Source organism: Platichthys flesus, chromosome 8 (genome assembly GCF_949316205.1).
Source record: "Platichthys flesus chromosome 8, fPlaFle2.1, whole genome shotgun sequence".
Lineage (NCBI taxonomy): Eukaryota > Metazoa > Chordata > Actinopteri > Pleuronectiformes > Pleuronectidae > Platichthys > Platichthys flesus.
In genome coordinates this window covers 20,911,919-20,926,100 of record NC_084952.1, presented here as the reverse complement: position 1 = coordinate 20,926,100, position 14,182 = coordinate 20,911,919, and the positions used below count along the sequence as shown (strand labels likewise).

The following is a 14,182-nucleotide window of genomic DNA, read 5'->3' as shown; positions in this document are numbered from 1 at the left end:
TATACACACTGCACCTTTAATTCTCTGTCTTAATAGAACACAGCATTTATTCATTTGTTCGGTAACACTTGTGTTTAACTACACTTTAATGTCAAAATGGCTGCCGTGAAAAGGGTCTATTTGTTATTTTACCTTATATCACAATTCAAATGCTGGACTTGGTTTCTAATTTAACTTTAACAGTTAACGCACCAGACTTCCATATTGCAACAGTGCACATATGGGACGATAGCATCTACAAAGGTAAATCTAAGTACACAGTTACACCCTTAAGCTCATTAAGCTTATTTTGCATTAAAATTTGTGAATAACAATTGGCAGATATCAAATGGAAGCAATTTGTTTTTCTCGCTCGGTGGTCAGACCTTTTTTATATATAGTCTATGAGACTTACATATTTATATACAGTCTAAAGGTGTTTATATGCAGTCTATGGGTCATACCTACCTCTTTATATACAATCTATAGATCAGATCAGTTTATATACAGTCTATCGATCAGACTTGTTCAATGCAGACGTGACTGCTGCTGGCGGGGAGGCGGGGGGAGGCTCGGTCTGGGAAGGAGTGGCGCGGAGGGACGCGTAGGGGCGGAGCGGGGTTCTCCACCGGGCGGTGCCAGCAGAAGAAAACGAGCCGAAGCAGGAGACAGGCGGACTCAGGGATCGTTTCTCTCGGGTGATTGTACTGACTCGCACCAGCGGTCCTCAGGTAAGAGGAGGGAGGGAGCAGCTTGTTCCAGGGCGTTTTCTCTTGTCGCAGCTCTGTGATAGTGAGCTGCAGAAAATAAGATTCAGACCCACTGCGGCACAAACAGCCTGCATCTGGTGTGATGAAGAATTTATGAGACATGTGGAGACAAATGTGCAGTATTTATATATTTGCTGGCTGTGTAGATAAGAATGTGAATACGGGTTTACAATACATGTGGAAATGCAATTTACCAATACAACATTTCCAGGGAGTATTAATGATAGTCCAATAATAATAATTAAGTCCAATTGCCATTGTAATGCACCCGTATGAATATATATCAATATTTTATGAATAACACTATTGACATTGTTCTGTATACTAGCTGATGTATCATATATTCTTTATATGCTATTTTTATATAAATGTTACTATTTAGCCTAAAACTTATACATTTCATTAATCTATTAAGCTGCATTAACAAAACAATGTTTACAGACCGTAATAATTGAATATGGGAAATTTAATCAGCACATTTTATGTTTTTATAAAATGGATCATTTATGTTAGTTTTGGTTAGAAATGAATAAGACAGTGACTTGGAGACAGTGGAGCAGCAGCAGCAGGCATGTGTCAGGATGAATGGTGATGTGAAATGCATCGTCATTCTAAACTCAGACTGTGTGAGTGTGTGTGTGTGTGTGTGTGGGTGTGTGTGTCCATCATGAGTCCTGTACGTCCTGCAGTCATGTGCACGGTGGCTGCTGTGACTGGATGAAGGAATCCTCACAGTCTAAATCTGGAGGACACACACCATCCAGTGTTAGTGACACAGTGTCCAAGAGTCAATTTGAGACAATTTGAGCGGATGGAAGATCAATCTGTGTTCTTGGGACTACACTTGGTGCTGTAAACTAAAAGTGATGTTGAATCTCAGAGTAGAATAACTGTAGTTCTATTTCCATCCCATCTGGAGTTAAATTTACCCAAAAATACCTTGACTGTCTAATTTTGTGTGGAACTGTGTCATGTCATTTGATAACGCATTTTACCTGATTATATGACTGATATAAAAGCAGACCACCTATCAGTCTCCACTTTAAGAAAACCACCCCTGATATTTTAGGAAGGACGTGCCTCAGATCCCTCTAAAATAGGTCTGTTCTTCCTGGATTACTGACATCTGGTGGCAGCATTCCTTTTTCTCTCTGATCCAAAAAGTCTTAATTTTAGTTATTTCACACTGAAAACAATCAAGATTTAATGATGAAAATTATGTAAAAATACCAAAGAGAAATCCTTTCTTCATGACAGATCACAGACATATCTTGAGTATAATTAACTTCCTATTTGCAGGAAACACATGCTTATAAAATACCTGCAAACTATGGTTTTTAGGTCGTGAGAAGCTGTGTGTGTCTGTGTGTGTCTGCGTGACTATGTAACCCCATACTTTTGCATATTCATGCTCAACCAAAGCCTATTTGCTTATTTGGCTGTGAATGGAAATCTGTGGAAGATTATTCTTGAGCCAAAATCTTTTCTCTTGTTTTTAGTAAAAGTCCGAAGTGGAGGAATGGAAAATGACTGGAAGTTTATTGTGTCAAATCGGATATCACTTATCTGAACTGTGCAATTTCTAATTTTCTCAGTCCCATCACCGACAAGAGGATGAGATCTCTTTTTCTACATGATTAGTGATAAGTCAGATGCCACTTATACCTGAGGCTAATCATGTTTTATTTGTCTGAACAGCTTTGTCTTCCATTGAGCTAGCAGGGGGTTGTTCCTTGCAGCAGCAAGCTTCCCTCTCTGGCTAAATCATATCAATTGCAGGCTAATCTCACTATCATTTATTATTACTGTATATGTGGGCGTATGTTTTCTACAACATTGTCTGATGTAACTTTCAGATTTAATCAGATTTAGTGCTACTGAAGGTCTGTATGCCATGATACATTCAGCTTTCTCATTAAGAACGTTTCCAGTGAGCTCTAGTGGATATCACCCTTGGATATCTTTGCCGATGCAAAAGATGTGAAACTGAGGTATAGAAAAAATAGAGCTGGTTTTTATGATTCATCACAAAATCTATAAATGTGCTGAGAGAGAGGAATATGAACTGGTGTCAATGTTTGTGGATGCATTAAGTATCCATATACCGTTCACCAGCATTGTATTTGATTGGAAGAGCAAAAAGCACCAGTCTAAAAGTATATAAACAAACAAGGAAACAAACAAACACTGTCCCTAAAGCTAAATGCCACTATGTGTTTATCCCATCCACTGTATATAAAGATGAATGAGGTGTATCCGGACGTAAAGAGAGATTTTTTTTGTCATTCGTGTGAAATCCCTCTTTAAGTTTCAGCTACTGTAAATATGCAGATGTACAGTTATATAAACAACAGGCGCATGTCACTCGTATCATAATGTGTCATATCTGTAATAGCTGGAACATAAATAGCTGTCTACACAAGCCATAATACAAATCTTCCAATGCGCTCCATTACAGAATCATTTTACAGGAAAAGGCAATCTACATGAACCTATTCGATTTCATAAGGGTCTCTAGGCTTATGCAACTGTAACGCTAAGTGACTCTTTGTATAATAGATCAAGCTGCTGTCTGACTCGTGGCTGTGTCAACAGGGCTGTGCTCTTTGAAAGCCGCAGTATGGCTCCAGGCTGACCCAAGCAAATAGAGGAGCACTGAACCCTTCGGACTGTTGTAACTCAAACACAAAGGCTAACCGAGCCCTGCAGCCATTCTGCTCCACAAGTCTGTGTTTGTCCTGTCCGAAGACGTTTGATCCGCCATCTCTGCCTGAATATGTTTAGCCTCAAAGCCTCAAAAAAGTTATCTGTCATTTTGACATGCCTCATAAAAAGATGCATGAAAGAGAGATTAAACCATATCGTCCTGTTGACTGGGATGAATGCTACAGCTGTATGAATGCAGCAATAAGCACTATCCCTACTGTGGCCATCACTGAGACACAAAGAACAGAAGATGGCAGTAGTGATAGATGTGGCAAACCCAGCGGACAGTCACATCAGGAAAAAGTAGCGCAAAAGACGATTGTCAAGTACCAAGAGCTGAAATCACAGCTAGAGCAGATCTGGAAGGTGAAATGAAATGTGAGCCCCGTGATAATATGATCATAAGGGGCTCCAAACTGAGAGAGTGGCCCCGATCCCATGTACAATATATGAAGCCTCTGTCCAGACTTGCGCAGTCCTAGGAACAACTAAGATACTGCACACCCCTAAAACTCCCAGGCCTCTGGTAGAGGACCCGGGCTTGAGGAAGACATACCAACCCACAGGATTACAAGGGAGATTTATATACAGTATATATATATATATATATATATAGTTATCATTTTTAAGATGTCGTTGTCAAACCCTTATGACAAATCGATTTTTTTAGAGATTTTGCCTTTACCGTTTAACAATAAAGCTTTATTAAGATAAAAGAAAGAATAAAAAAAACACCAAATACAAACAAATACATTTAATTTATGGTAAATTCATGTTTATATTTTAGTGTAAAATATAAACATGAATGCACAGCTGTCAGCAAATAAAAGACAATACCAATATCAGTGAAAGGCTGATATTGGCCGTTATGAACTAGCATATATCATTCAGGTTCCAATGAATACACACAGACAAAGAGAGTTTTGGACTAATGAGAAATGGCAGATTTATTTATGATATGTTTAAAATGGTATGATATTTTATATGTGGTAACCAGTATTTGAATTCTTTCCACAGCTAAAGAGATATCGACTCTTGTTGTATACTAAATTGTATTTCAGTGCTTTAATGTTATGCTGTTTTATTTTATAGGTGTCAGTATGTCGAAAACCGTCAGTGCTGCGGAGATCGAGGAGATCAGGGAGGGTTTCCAGAAAGTGGGTGAGTACAACAAATCTGTCACATCTGAAGTGGAGTTAAAGCAGCTGACACACATATGTTCTTATCGTATGTGTGCACAACTGACAAACAGATTTTGTGCAAGAGATGAAACCTTTGAAAGACTCACACCTCTTGTTAAGGAATGAAGTAGGATTTTAAAAATACACTTCTTGTTTTCTTGCCCAGACTTAGATGAGAAGGTTGATACAATTCTCAAGTATATGTGAGTAGACAGTCAGTGTGGTTGTCTTACAAAATAGATACAGGCTCAATCTTGCCCTGAAAGTGCTGTATGTGTTGTAACCTTCTTCATCAGTCCATAATCAAATGAACTACTCTACTGATTTAGTGTTGTACTTCTGTGCAGGACTTGTAAGAAACGCAGAAATCAAAAACTTAGAAATCCAAGGTGCAGAGGCAGCAATATTATGACTTTTAATACGTCTAATATGGGTTGATGCTAGATCCTACTATTCCCAAAATGCAACTTATGAGTTAGACCATCCTGTCGACATCATCAGGGTTTTAGGGAAACTCTTCCACTCTTTTCACATGCTAAGCAGATTTCAGACATTGTGGAGTGCTTACTCCTCTCTTGCAAACAAGTAGGAACATGTGTAAATATGTGAAGCAGACAAGCAGAGGCAGAATCCAGACCCAAACGAGACTCGTGGCATTTAGAACAGCAGACCTGCTACCTGTCATGAAGATACTGCTAAATGGAGTTTTATCAGTTTGAAAAGGGAAGAGCATTATGGGCTCTAATTAAAGCAACTGTTCTGTTTTCCTTCCTTGTCCCCGTTCTTCCTGCATCTACCCCCCTCTCTCTCCAGATGTGGATGGTAATGGCTACATCTGCGCCTCTGAACTCGGGAATCTCTTCCAAGAGGTGGGCTGTTCTTTGCCTGGATACCAGATCAGAGAGCTGCTTCAGAGGCTGGACCGAAACAAAGACAGTCGCATCAGTTTTGAAGAGTTCACGGCTGTAGGTAACACTAACTGACTAACTGACTAACTAACTAATTGACTAACTAACTAACTAACTAGCTAACTAACTAACAACTTAATATCTTACTTAATGGATGAATGATCAACTAGGAAAAGGACCAACCGTAGACGGTATATAATTATTGATGACATGATTACTTCCCATAAGTGAAGCCCAATCATCTTGATTGCCCCTGGTGGCTGGTTGCAGTAAAGGTCATAAACCCTGCCCATGTTAGTTGATGTGACTGGGACCAAAGTAAAAAGTAAATGTCAAATACATTTTCTAAAAGATGGCTTCTGTCATTTTAGTCAGTTCTTATCACACAGATGTAGTCTGGCTTTATTTAGTTATTTGATGCTATTTAAACAGGATGAAATGTGATGATTTACAGCTGAGACTGACTTGCAATTGGTTGAGCGTGTTTATCGAAGAAACCTCAATACGCAGTTCCATTCCCCGCCCACTACTGGGCAGTCGAACTCCAAATTACGTCATTGGCACAAGATGGCAGCGTTCATATGAAGTGTAGACATTTCCTCCATCTTAATTTACAGTCATTGGGACAAAAGTGTTTTAATTACCTATATTGATGTGTGTCTTGATAAATAAACAGGAACCACACTGTGATTTAAAATTGTGTGTTTTTGTGTATATGTTCAGATTTTCCAGGAACTGAAGGATGACCGCCTGGCAAAGGGTTTCAGGAAAGCTCTCAACAAAAAAGAAGGCATTGTCGCCATCGGGGGCACCAGCGAGATCTCTAGTGAAGGAACCCAACACTCAATCTCTGGTTAGTCAAACTAAACAAACACTAACAGAGAGCAATGAAAGGGTTTGCAGCCCACTGTAATCAATGCCACCAAACCATAGCCATGAGAGTTTTTGCCTCGCAAGTGACACTGAATGCTCTGTTTTTCAGAGCAGGAGCGCTTTGCCTTCGCCAACTATATCAACTCCTCTATGGAGAAGGATCCAGACTGTGCACATGTTCTGCCCATCAACCCCAGCACTGAAGCTCTGTTTAAAGCAGTGTCGGACGGCATCCTGATCTGGTAATCCCTATCATTTTATATCATGCAATCACTCAACTCATCAGTTTTTCAGTGCACTGATAACTGATTAAGTATTTATCAGTATTTGATCCATAACTCAAATATTTTACTTTTCTTTGGCATCATATCATTTTTTTCTCTTTTTTGTTGTTGCAGTAAACTCATCAACCACTCTGTTCCTGACACCATCGATGAGAGAACCATCAACAAAAAGAAGCTCACTCCTTTCACCACACAGGTCGGTTAGCTGTCCAGCTAGATAATCCGTTTTTTTCTTCATTAAATAAATCATAAATATAAGTCCATTAAAAAATATAAATTACCTTCATATTCATAACAGCATTATTAAATAAACAAAGATAAGTTATATTCCAATATCCGGCCATAACTTTTGTCTGTATCATTAACAGTTGAACATTTTGAAACTTATTTGATTCCTCACTTCCTGACGTCAGCTACTTCTTTCCTCCTAACAGGAGAATCTGAACTTGGCCTTGAATTCAGCGTCTGCCATCGGCTGCCAGGTCGTCAATATCGGAGCTCAGGATCTTAAGGAGGGTAAACCTCACCTGGTGCTCGGGCTCCTCTGGCAGATTATCAAGATCGGACTGTTTGCTGATATAGAGCTGAGCCGCAATGAAGGTGTGTACAATCACACACACATCTTCACATTGTGTGTGGATGATTTAAACATAATGATAATAATAAAGCCATATACTGACAAAGATTGACTTCTCCTGGTAAAATGACCTTAACATCAGATTATGAAGTAGCAACTTTAGCATAAAGATGGTAGAGGGGCCACCTGATGGATAAATGGGTAGGGTGGTTTGATTCCTGGCTAGTCAAATCCCTCATTGCTTTTTATTTACTGTCTTTCTGTGTTCCTGTCTATCTCCACTTTCCCTATATAATTAAAAAAATTACATGCATACATATTAGATAGAACAGAAGAATTATACACTTGCATCAAAATTTACAGCAACAAACCAGAGTCATGCTTGACTTTGTGTTCACAGCTATCGCAGCCTTGCTGGAGGAAGGGGAGAGTCTGGAGGAGCTGATGAAACTTAGTCCTGAAGAGCTGCTGCTGCGCTGGGCCAATTTCCACCTAAAGAAAGTTGGCATGTCCATATCAAACTTTTCTGGAGACATTAAGGTAAGAAATTTCCCTGTGAGGCCCAAACTTAATGTTGAGTGCACCGCTCAGTCTTTTCAAAGTCCTGATAATGTGGCACTGACGAGCCAAAAGATAAAGTAATCTGTTATTCGTGAAATTTATACTAAAGTATAGCTTAACAAGAGGCTCCACATTCCTAATTTTAACACCAGACGATAGGCTGTTCTACTGATATTGCCCTTGTTGCCCAGACTTTATTTGCGAAAATCAGAATTTCTTCCCTTTATTATGGTCATTAAATGACGTAACATCCGTTAAACATTACTTTTGCAAAATGTATTATATTGTATATACAGCAATTTATTGCATTATTGTAATATTTAATGTTGCATGTGATTTTGTTCATTGTCTGTAAAAATATAAAACGTAATGCTTGTAAAGTCAACCAACAGGAGAACATGTTTGACATTTGTTTTTTGGAGTAATAAGTCTGTCTCTGTGCAGGACTCCAAAGCGTATTTCCACCTGCTTGAGCAGATCGCTCCAGACGGCAGCAAAGAGGACGTTCCGCGAGTCGAGATCGATATGACTGGTGTCTTTGTAAGTTGATAAGGAAATATCAAAACAGATAGAATATGCTATGTTGTATCTTAAGGCCTCAAAGTGTAATACATTTATTTACATGGTATGGTTTATTTATTCTCTCTTATTTTAATTTAGGCATTACATTTGAAATCAGTAGTGAATTTGGACCTCACTCATGTTTATGAATCTTCAGAACACATACACGAATACACTGTAGTGCATTGAAACTTAGCTCTGTTGGTGCTTTGTATTTGAATATCAGGCTGAGGGGAAACTGACTTCCTGTCAAACTTCCTGTTTCCTTTAGGACTATATTAGGATCATGATATCATCCTGCTGTAGACAAGGTTCTAATCTCATTTCCCATTCTCTTTCTTAAAAAAATAAATACACTGTAAAACTCGACACCGTTAAACAAACACACTAGTATTGTGTTGACCAGTATGCTACATTTGCCAAATGTAACTGCTGTCTTTAAGATTTTTTTTGAAACTCAGCTAATCACTGCATATATTGCACACATGCAGAACTCAATTTCATTTTTGTTTTTACGTCTCTTCAGCCATTAGAATTTTTCATGTCCACAGTAGTGGTGTATAGAACTGAGATTACTTCTTAAACTGCTTTCAGACATTCAATGAACTTTCCCCTGAAATGTTCCGGAGGGGATAAATGTGAGAACGCAAATGCCTGAATCTTTTGCTCAAGACATTTCCAACCGACATGAGGTTTGCCTGAATGTTTGTCTGTTTTTATGAACACATGTGACCTGGACACAGCCTCCTGCTATGTTCTTTATATGTGAAAGGCAAACTCCTAAAGGTCCAGAGTTTTGAGTTCTATGTTTTGTAATTAAATGAGAATAATGTCTCCATGTGTGTTACCAGGAGAAGGATCTCACGAAGAGAGCAGAGTGTATGCTCCAACAGGCCGACCGCCTCGGCTGCCGACAGTTTGTGACGGCTACAGATGTTGTGTGTGGCAACGCCAAGCTCAACATGGCCTTCGTAGCCACGCTCTTCAACAAACACCCAGCTCTCACCAAACCAGAGAACCAGGACTGGCATCTGGAGAGTAAGCATGGATAAATAATCCCTTTGTCACACAGACACTTCACACAGGTAGGAAGTATAGTTTCTCCACAGGTCCAAACCTTTCTGTCTCTCCAGGTGAGACCAGAGAGGAGAAAACCTTCAGGAACTGGATGAACTCTCTCGGAGTCAATCCTCATGTTCACCATATCTACGGGTCAGTATGTAGTCATCATTTTACTGCCACCCTGCAACACAGTTCACCGTTTACAGAGATGTGTATCTTCATCCCATTTAATGTGTGTGTTCATGCAGTGATCTGCAGAATGCCATGGTGATCCTCCAGCTTTATGAAAGAATTAAGGTGCCTGTGGACTGGGACCACAGAGTCAACCACCCTCCATTCAAAGGAATAGGAGGAGGACATTTAAAAAAGGTGAATATAAAAAACTATTGGCCTCCATTAAGTATCCTTTGAATAACAAGTTTTTAACCTGAAATACGTGAGGAAGAAACAAAGGAAAAAGAATGTATATGTTTTCCACAGATGGAAAACTGTAGCTATGCTGTGGAGCTGGGGAAGAATAAAGCAGGTTTCTCTCTGGTGGGAATCGGGGGACAGGACCTCTATGATGGGAATGAGACTCTAACTCTGGCACTGGTCTGGCAGCTGATGAGGAGGTAATTGACTCTTTATATCAAACATGAATTTAATACATGGGGAACTAACACATTCAATCAATCGACCTGGGTCTTTAGGAATGGAAAGAAAGTCAGCATCTAGTGGCATTAAGACTCTGAATATTAGAGATGTTGTAGATGATTAAACAGGCAGTAGACAATGGGTGGGTTTGTTGACCATAGTTACACAAAGGTATTACAATCTGGAGGCATATGTACAATTTGATATTTAATCGTTTATAATCTTACTCTGTGCAGGTACACTTTAAATGTTCTTGAAGACCTTGGACATGGAGAAGTTGCAGGAGATGACTTGATAATTTCATGGGTTAATAAGACGTTGGCTGGGGCTGGAAAGAGTTCATCCATCAAAAGTTTTAAGGTACAATTCACCTCTGTTTGATTTATACTTTACATTAAGAGAAGATGCATTTCTTTGGATATGATGAAAAAAGCTGGAATAACTCATTTACAATGATGTATTTTAGTAATTTTGTGTTACTGTGATATTCAATATATTCAGTATATGTGTGTGTGTGTGTGTGTGCGTGTCTGCCCTTTTAGGACAAATCAATTGGCACCAGTCTTCCAGTTCTGGACATCATTGATGCCATCCAGCCAAACAGTGTGAACTTTGAGCTGGTGAAAACGGGAACACTGTCGGACGAAGACAAACTGGACAACGCCAAGTAATCACCTATCTGCTTCTCTCTGACTGTGTTTGCATCGGGCTGCTTCACAGTGTGTCCTTATACCTGTGTCTAATACTTGACCTGACTTGTAGTTGCTTCAGGCATCGAGGCTCATGTCGGCTGCTCCTCTCACATAATACATTTTATCAATATAGCATTTTTAAAAGCACCCAAAGACACTTTTAATAGGTTACATATCTGCTTGGTGGCACCACCGCTAAAAGCATTTCAAAATATAATCTCTTCCAAAGAAGTTGGCAGGCCCAACTGCGTTAAAGCAAACAAAAATCTGTTTTGTTTTAGATGAATACATGTATTTGCCGGTTGGCTATTATCAAGAACTCATTCACCCTCTTTTACTGATCTGTTCATTGACAAATTATATAAATATCATATTAAAATGTAATAATATGTAATAATAGAGACAAGACAAGATTAGGCAAAGGGGAGTCTTCTGGAGGGACTTTACAGTTTTCTCAGAAACCCAGAGAAAATGCACAATAGATGTTAACTGTGAGTCAATAGTTGCATCTTTCAAAGACCACAGTGATGTACAATTGATCAAAGAAAAATGTGAAGGTGGCCAATGGAGTTTTCTCATTATGTTTCTCTCATGTACTACTTTGCCATTGTGATCCTAACTGAGCGTTTCCTGCACCAGGTATGCTGTTTCCATGGCGAGGAAGATTGGAGCGAAGGTCTACGCCCTGCCTGTAGACTTGGTTGAGGTCAATCCCAAGATGGTGATGACCATCTTCGCCTGCCTGATGGGAAGAGGCATGAAGAGGGCATAAAAGACACACACACACACACACACACACACACACACACACACACACACACACACACACACACACACACACACACACACACACACACACAGACACACACACACACACACAGACACTCGCACACATGCACACACACACACTGCCCGTTTGCCCGTTTGAACGAATGAGACCTAAAGAGAGGGAACAAAGAGATATAGTCTTGTGTTCTTTTAAGTGATTACGCTGCATTAGCCAAATAGGAAGAAACACTGTGTTCATCCGTCATAACACAGAAATGGACACCTGTCTACATTGATACAAACAATAGTGATACTCTGAGGCTTCAAAGGGAATGGGAATTTTTCTTAAAGGAGACATGTTATGCTCATTCAGTCATCAATCTGACTGAAGCATCTGTTCAGCCTCTGTGTGACACTTGGTTTTAGCTCCTCTGATTGGTCAGCCGGTTCTGTCTGTTGTGATTGGTCAACCAATTCCAGTCTCTGTTAATTGGCTTCTGTCCTTGCTTTACCCGGCTTTGTTGGGATGGCGTGCCAGACTAGCTGACGCCTTATACTTCCTCGGCATTGTGATGTCACATGACCGCTCAGACTCCCGACAAGTGTTTTCTTTGGGGGAGAGGAGCTCCCTTTACCACTGATCTTGGGCTTTTAACTTTTATACACACACAAACAAATCCAAAGATCACACTAGAGGGGAAATTGAAAAAGCACAACATGTCTACATTGATGTTCAGACACCTTGCAGTAATGCGGTACTTCTGTAAAGTCCAAATGAAAAATATTTGGGGGTTTAGGGTCAATATTTCTAGATCTTTTTCTTTTTGGGCAGCAGAGTCACAAAATGCTTGTTGATATGAATACAAGAGTGAATGTGTTTCTTAAAATGTTAAAGCTGATACATGGGAAACATTCAGAAACAATGATCAGTCAACATCTCTCTGCCCTGTGGGAAGCTACAGTTCAAGGTAGTCATGTATCTGGTTTCTTCCCGATTGGATTTCCTTCATTTTCCATCACACTTGAGAGTTATACATCTGCATTTCCCCAAACTGTCCCATGTGCCGCTGCCTCAACGCTCTGCTGTATCCTCCCACGTGCCAGCTAGTTCACGGTATGAGCAGTTATTGTACTTGCCATAAAATTCTTCACTGAATACCTTTTGGCCTTTTTATATATGACCGAAGCTGTGCTACAATACAGACTTTCTACTAAAGACAACAGCATCATGGTTTTTAATGTTCATTACCTTTACCATTAATACTGAAGTAATCATAGTATTGAGGGAATGATTAGATAGAGTAATGGATGTCAAATATTTGTACTTTCAAGCCATTTAAATTATCTTATTTAAGGGAATTTAATGGGGTTAATACAATATATATTATTGATCAAATAACACAAAAATTAACTTGCCTTAACTTGAATCTGATTAAGGTTCTTAGTTTCATGCTATTTGGTAAATATGCTTTTTTAACCCTTAAAGGTTATGACAGTGTATCATGTAATAATCCAATTAAAACTCATATAATAGTATAATAGTAAATACAATAGTTTACATTAATTGACCCCAAATATCGAATGCATATTTTAATTATTAACGTAACATTTAAGTCAGAGAAAATCCTGTTATTAATTACAACATATTAGAGTATCCAGAATTTAACCGCAAATGTGGGTTTAAAATACCAGAATAGAATCTCTCACATTGTCATGCACTTGATATTACTTTAGACCCTAAACACAAACCAAACCCAACCTTCAACTCAAGGGAATAAGTGATCATTGTTCTTATTTAAATAAAACAAATAACTGAATTTGTTTTGTTGGTCTATGCAATTTATGTTCTTCTCAGAATTAACACGTCAAAGCTGCTACTACTTATAACTGAGGAAAAGAAAGATGTCATCTCTCGTCAGTGCCCTTCCCTCTCATTTGTGGAAATGTTGCCTTGAGATAATTCCCAGGCTATTCATACAGGAACATGTGAATTAAATGATGCCACTGTCACTGATTTAAATATGAGTTCACTTATAACAGCAACATCCAAAGACATTTGTCCGGTTTAAATCATTTTACATCCTCTTAAGAGGTTAAATGCTGCAGCCGTATATATGGATGTGTTGTGATCAGGTTTGTTGCTGCTGATGAATACATTCCACAGTCATCCTGTTTTATTAAAAATGTTTCTCAGCTAAGCAGTTTCCACTCAGCAGTTTATTCTTACGGGTCATTTGGAGTTCCACTGTAGGCAAAAACAATTGCTTTACATGCTTGCAATACTTACATTCAGTTTGTACAATCAGATCAATTGTGTTTAATAAATGCATTTTTACCATAAATTGTATATTTTGTCATGTCTGCTTGTCTCTCGTAGAAGTTGTATGATTTGTATGATTGAGTATCAGGGATATTAAGGGTGGAAAATAGATTTTGAGAATAGGGTGGTAATATTATGAGTATTAAGTTGTCATATAATGAGGATTAAGTTGTTATATTATGAGAATATTATGAATAGGTATTAGCACTAATAGCTTATTCAGATAAAGATATTGTCTCATGTGTAAGTCCATAATGAGAGAATAGATGTATGTGGGTCATTTGCATTAACTAAACACTGCTGT

General features: G+C 38.8%; 1 protein-coding gene across 2 annotated transcripts; it reads left to right on the top strand.

The window, feature by feature from the left end:
• Window positions 1-646: 646 nt before the first annotated feature.
• LOC133958968 (plastin-3-like) lies at window positions 647-13,905 on the top strand. Of its 2 annotated transcripts, XM_062394013.1 has the most exons (17): window positions 647-710; window positions 4,548-4,616; window positions 5,450-5,601; window positions 6,268-6,397; window positions 6,527-6,659; window positions 6,816-6,897; window positions 7,136-7,301; window positions 7,679-7,818; window positions 8,284-8,379; window positions 9,252-9,438; window positions 9,534-9,612; window positions 9,711-9,831; window positions 9,943-10,076; window positions 10,335-10,458; window positions 10,641-10,765; window positions 11,430-11,590; window positions 11,671-13,905. In XM_062394013.1, the coding sequence occupies exons 2-16, from the start codon at window positions 4,556-4,558 to the stop codon at window positions 11,560-11,562; spliced, it is 1,863 nt and encodes a 620-aa protein (XP_062249997.1). In that variant the 5' UTR covers window positions 647-710; window positions 4,548-4,555; the 3' UTR covers window positions 11,563-11,590; window positions 11,671-13,905. The 2 variants fall into 2 exon arrangements, with proteins under 2 accessions (XP_062249997.1, XP_062249996.1); XM_062394012.1 differs by having other exon boundaries at window positions 11,430-13,905.
• The last annotated feature ends 277 nt before the right edge of the window (window positions 13,906-14,182 follow it).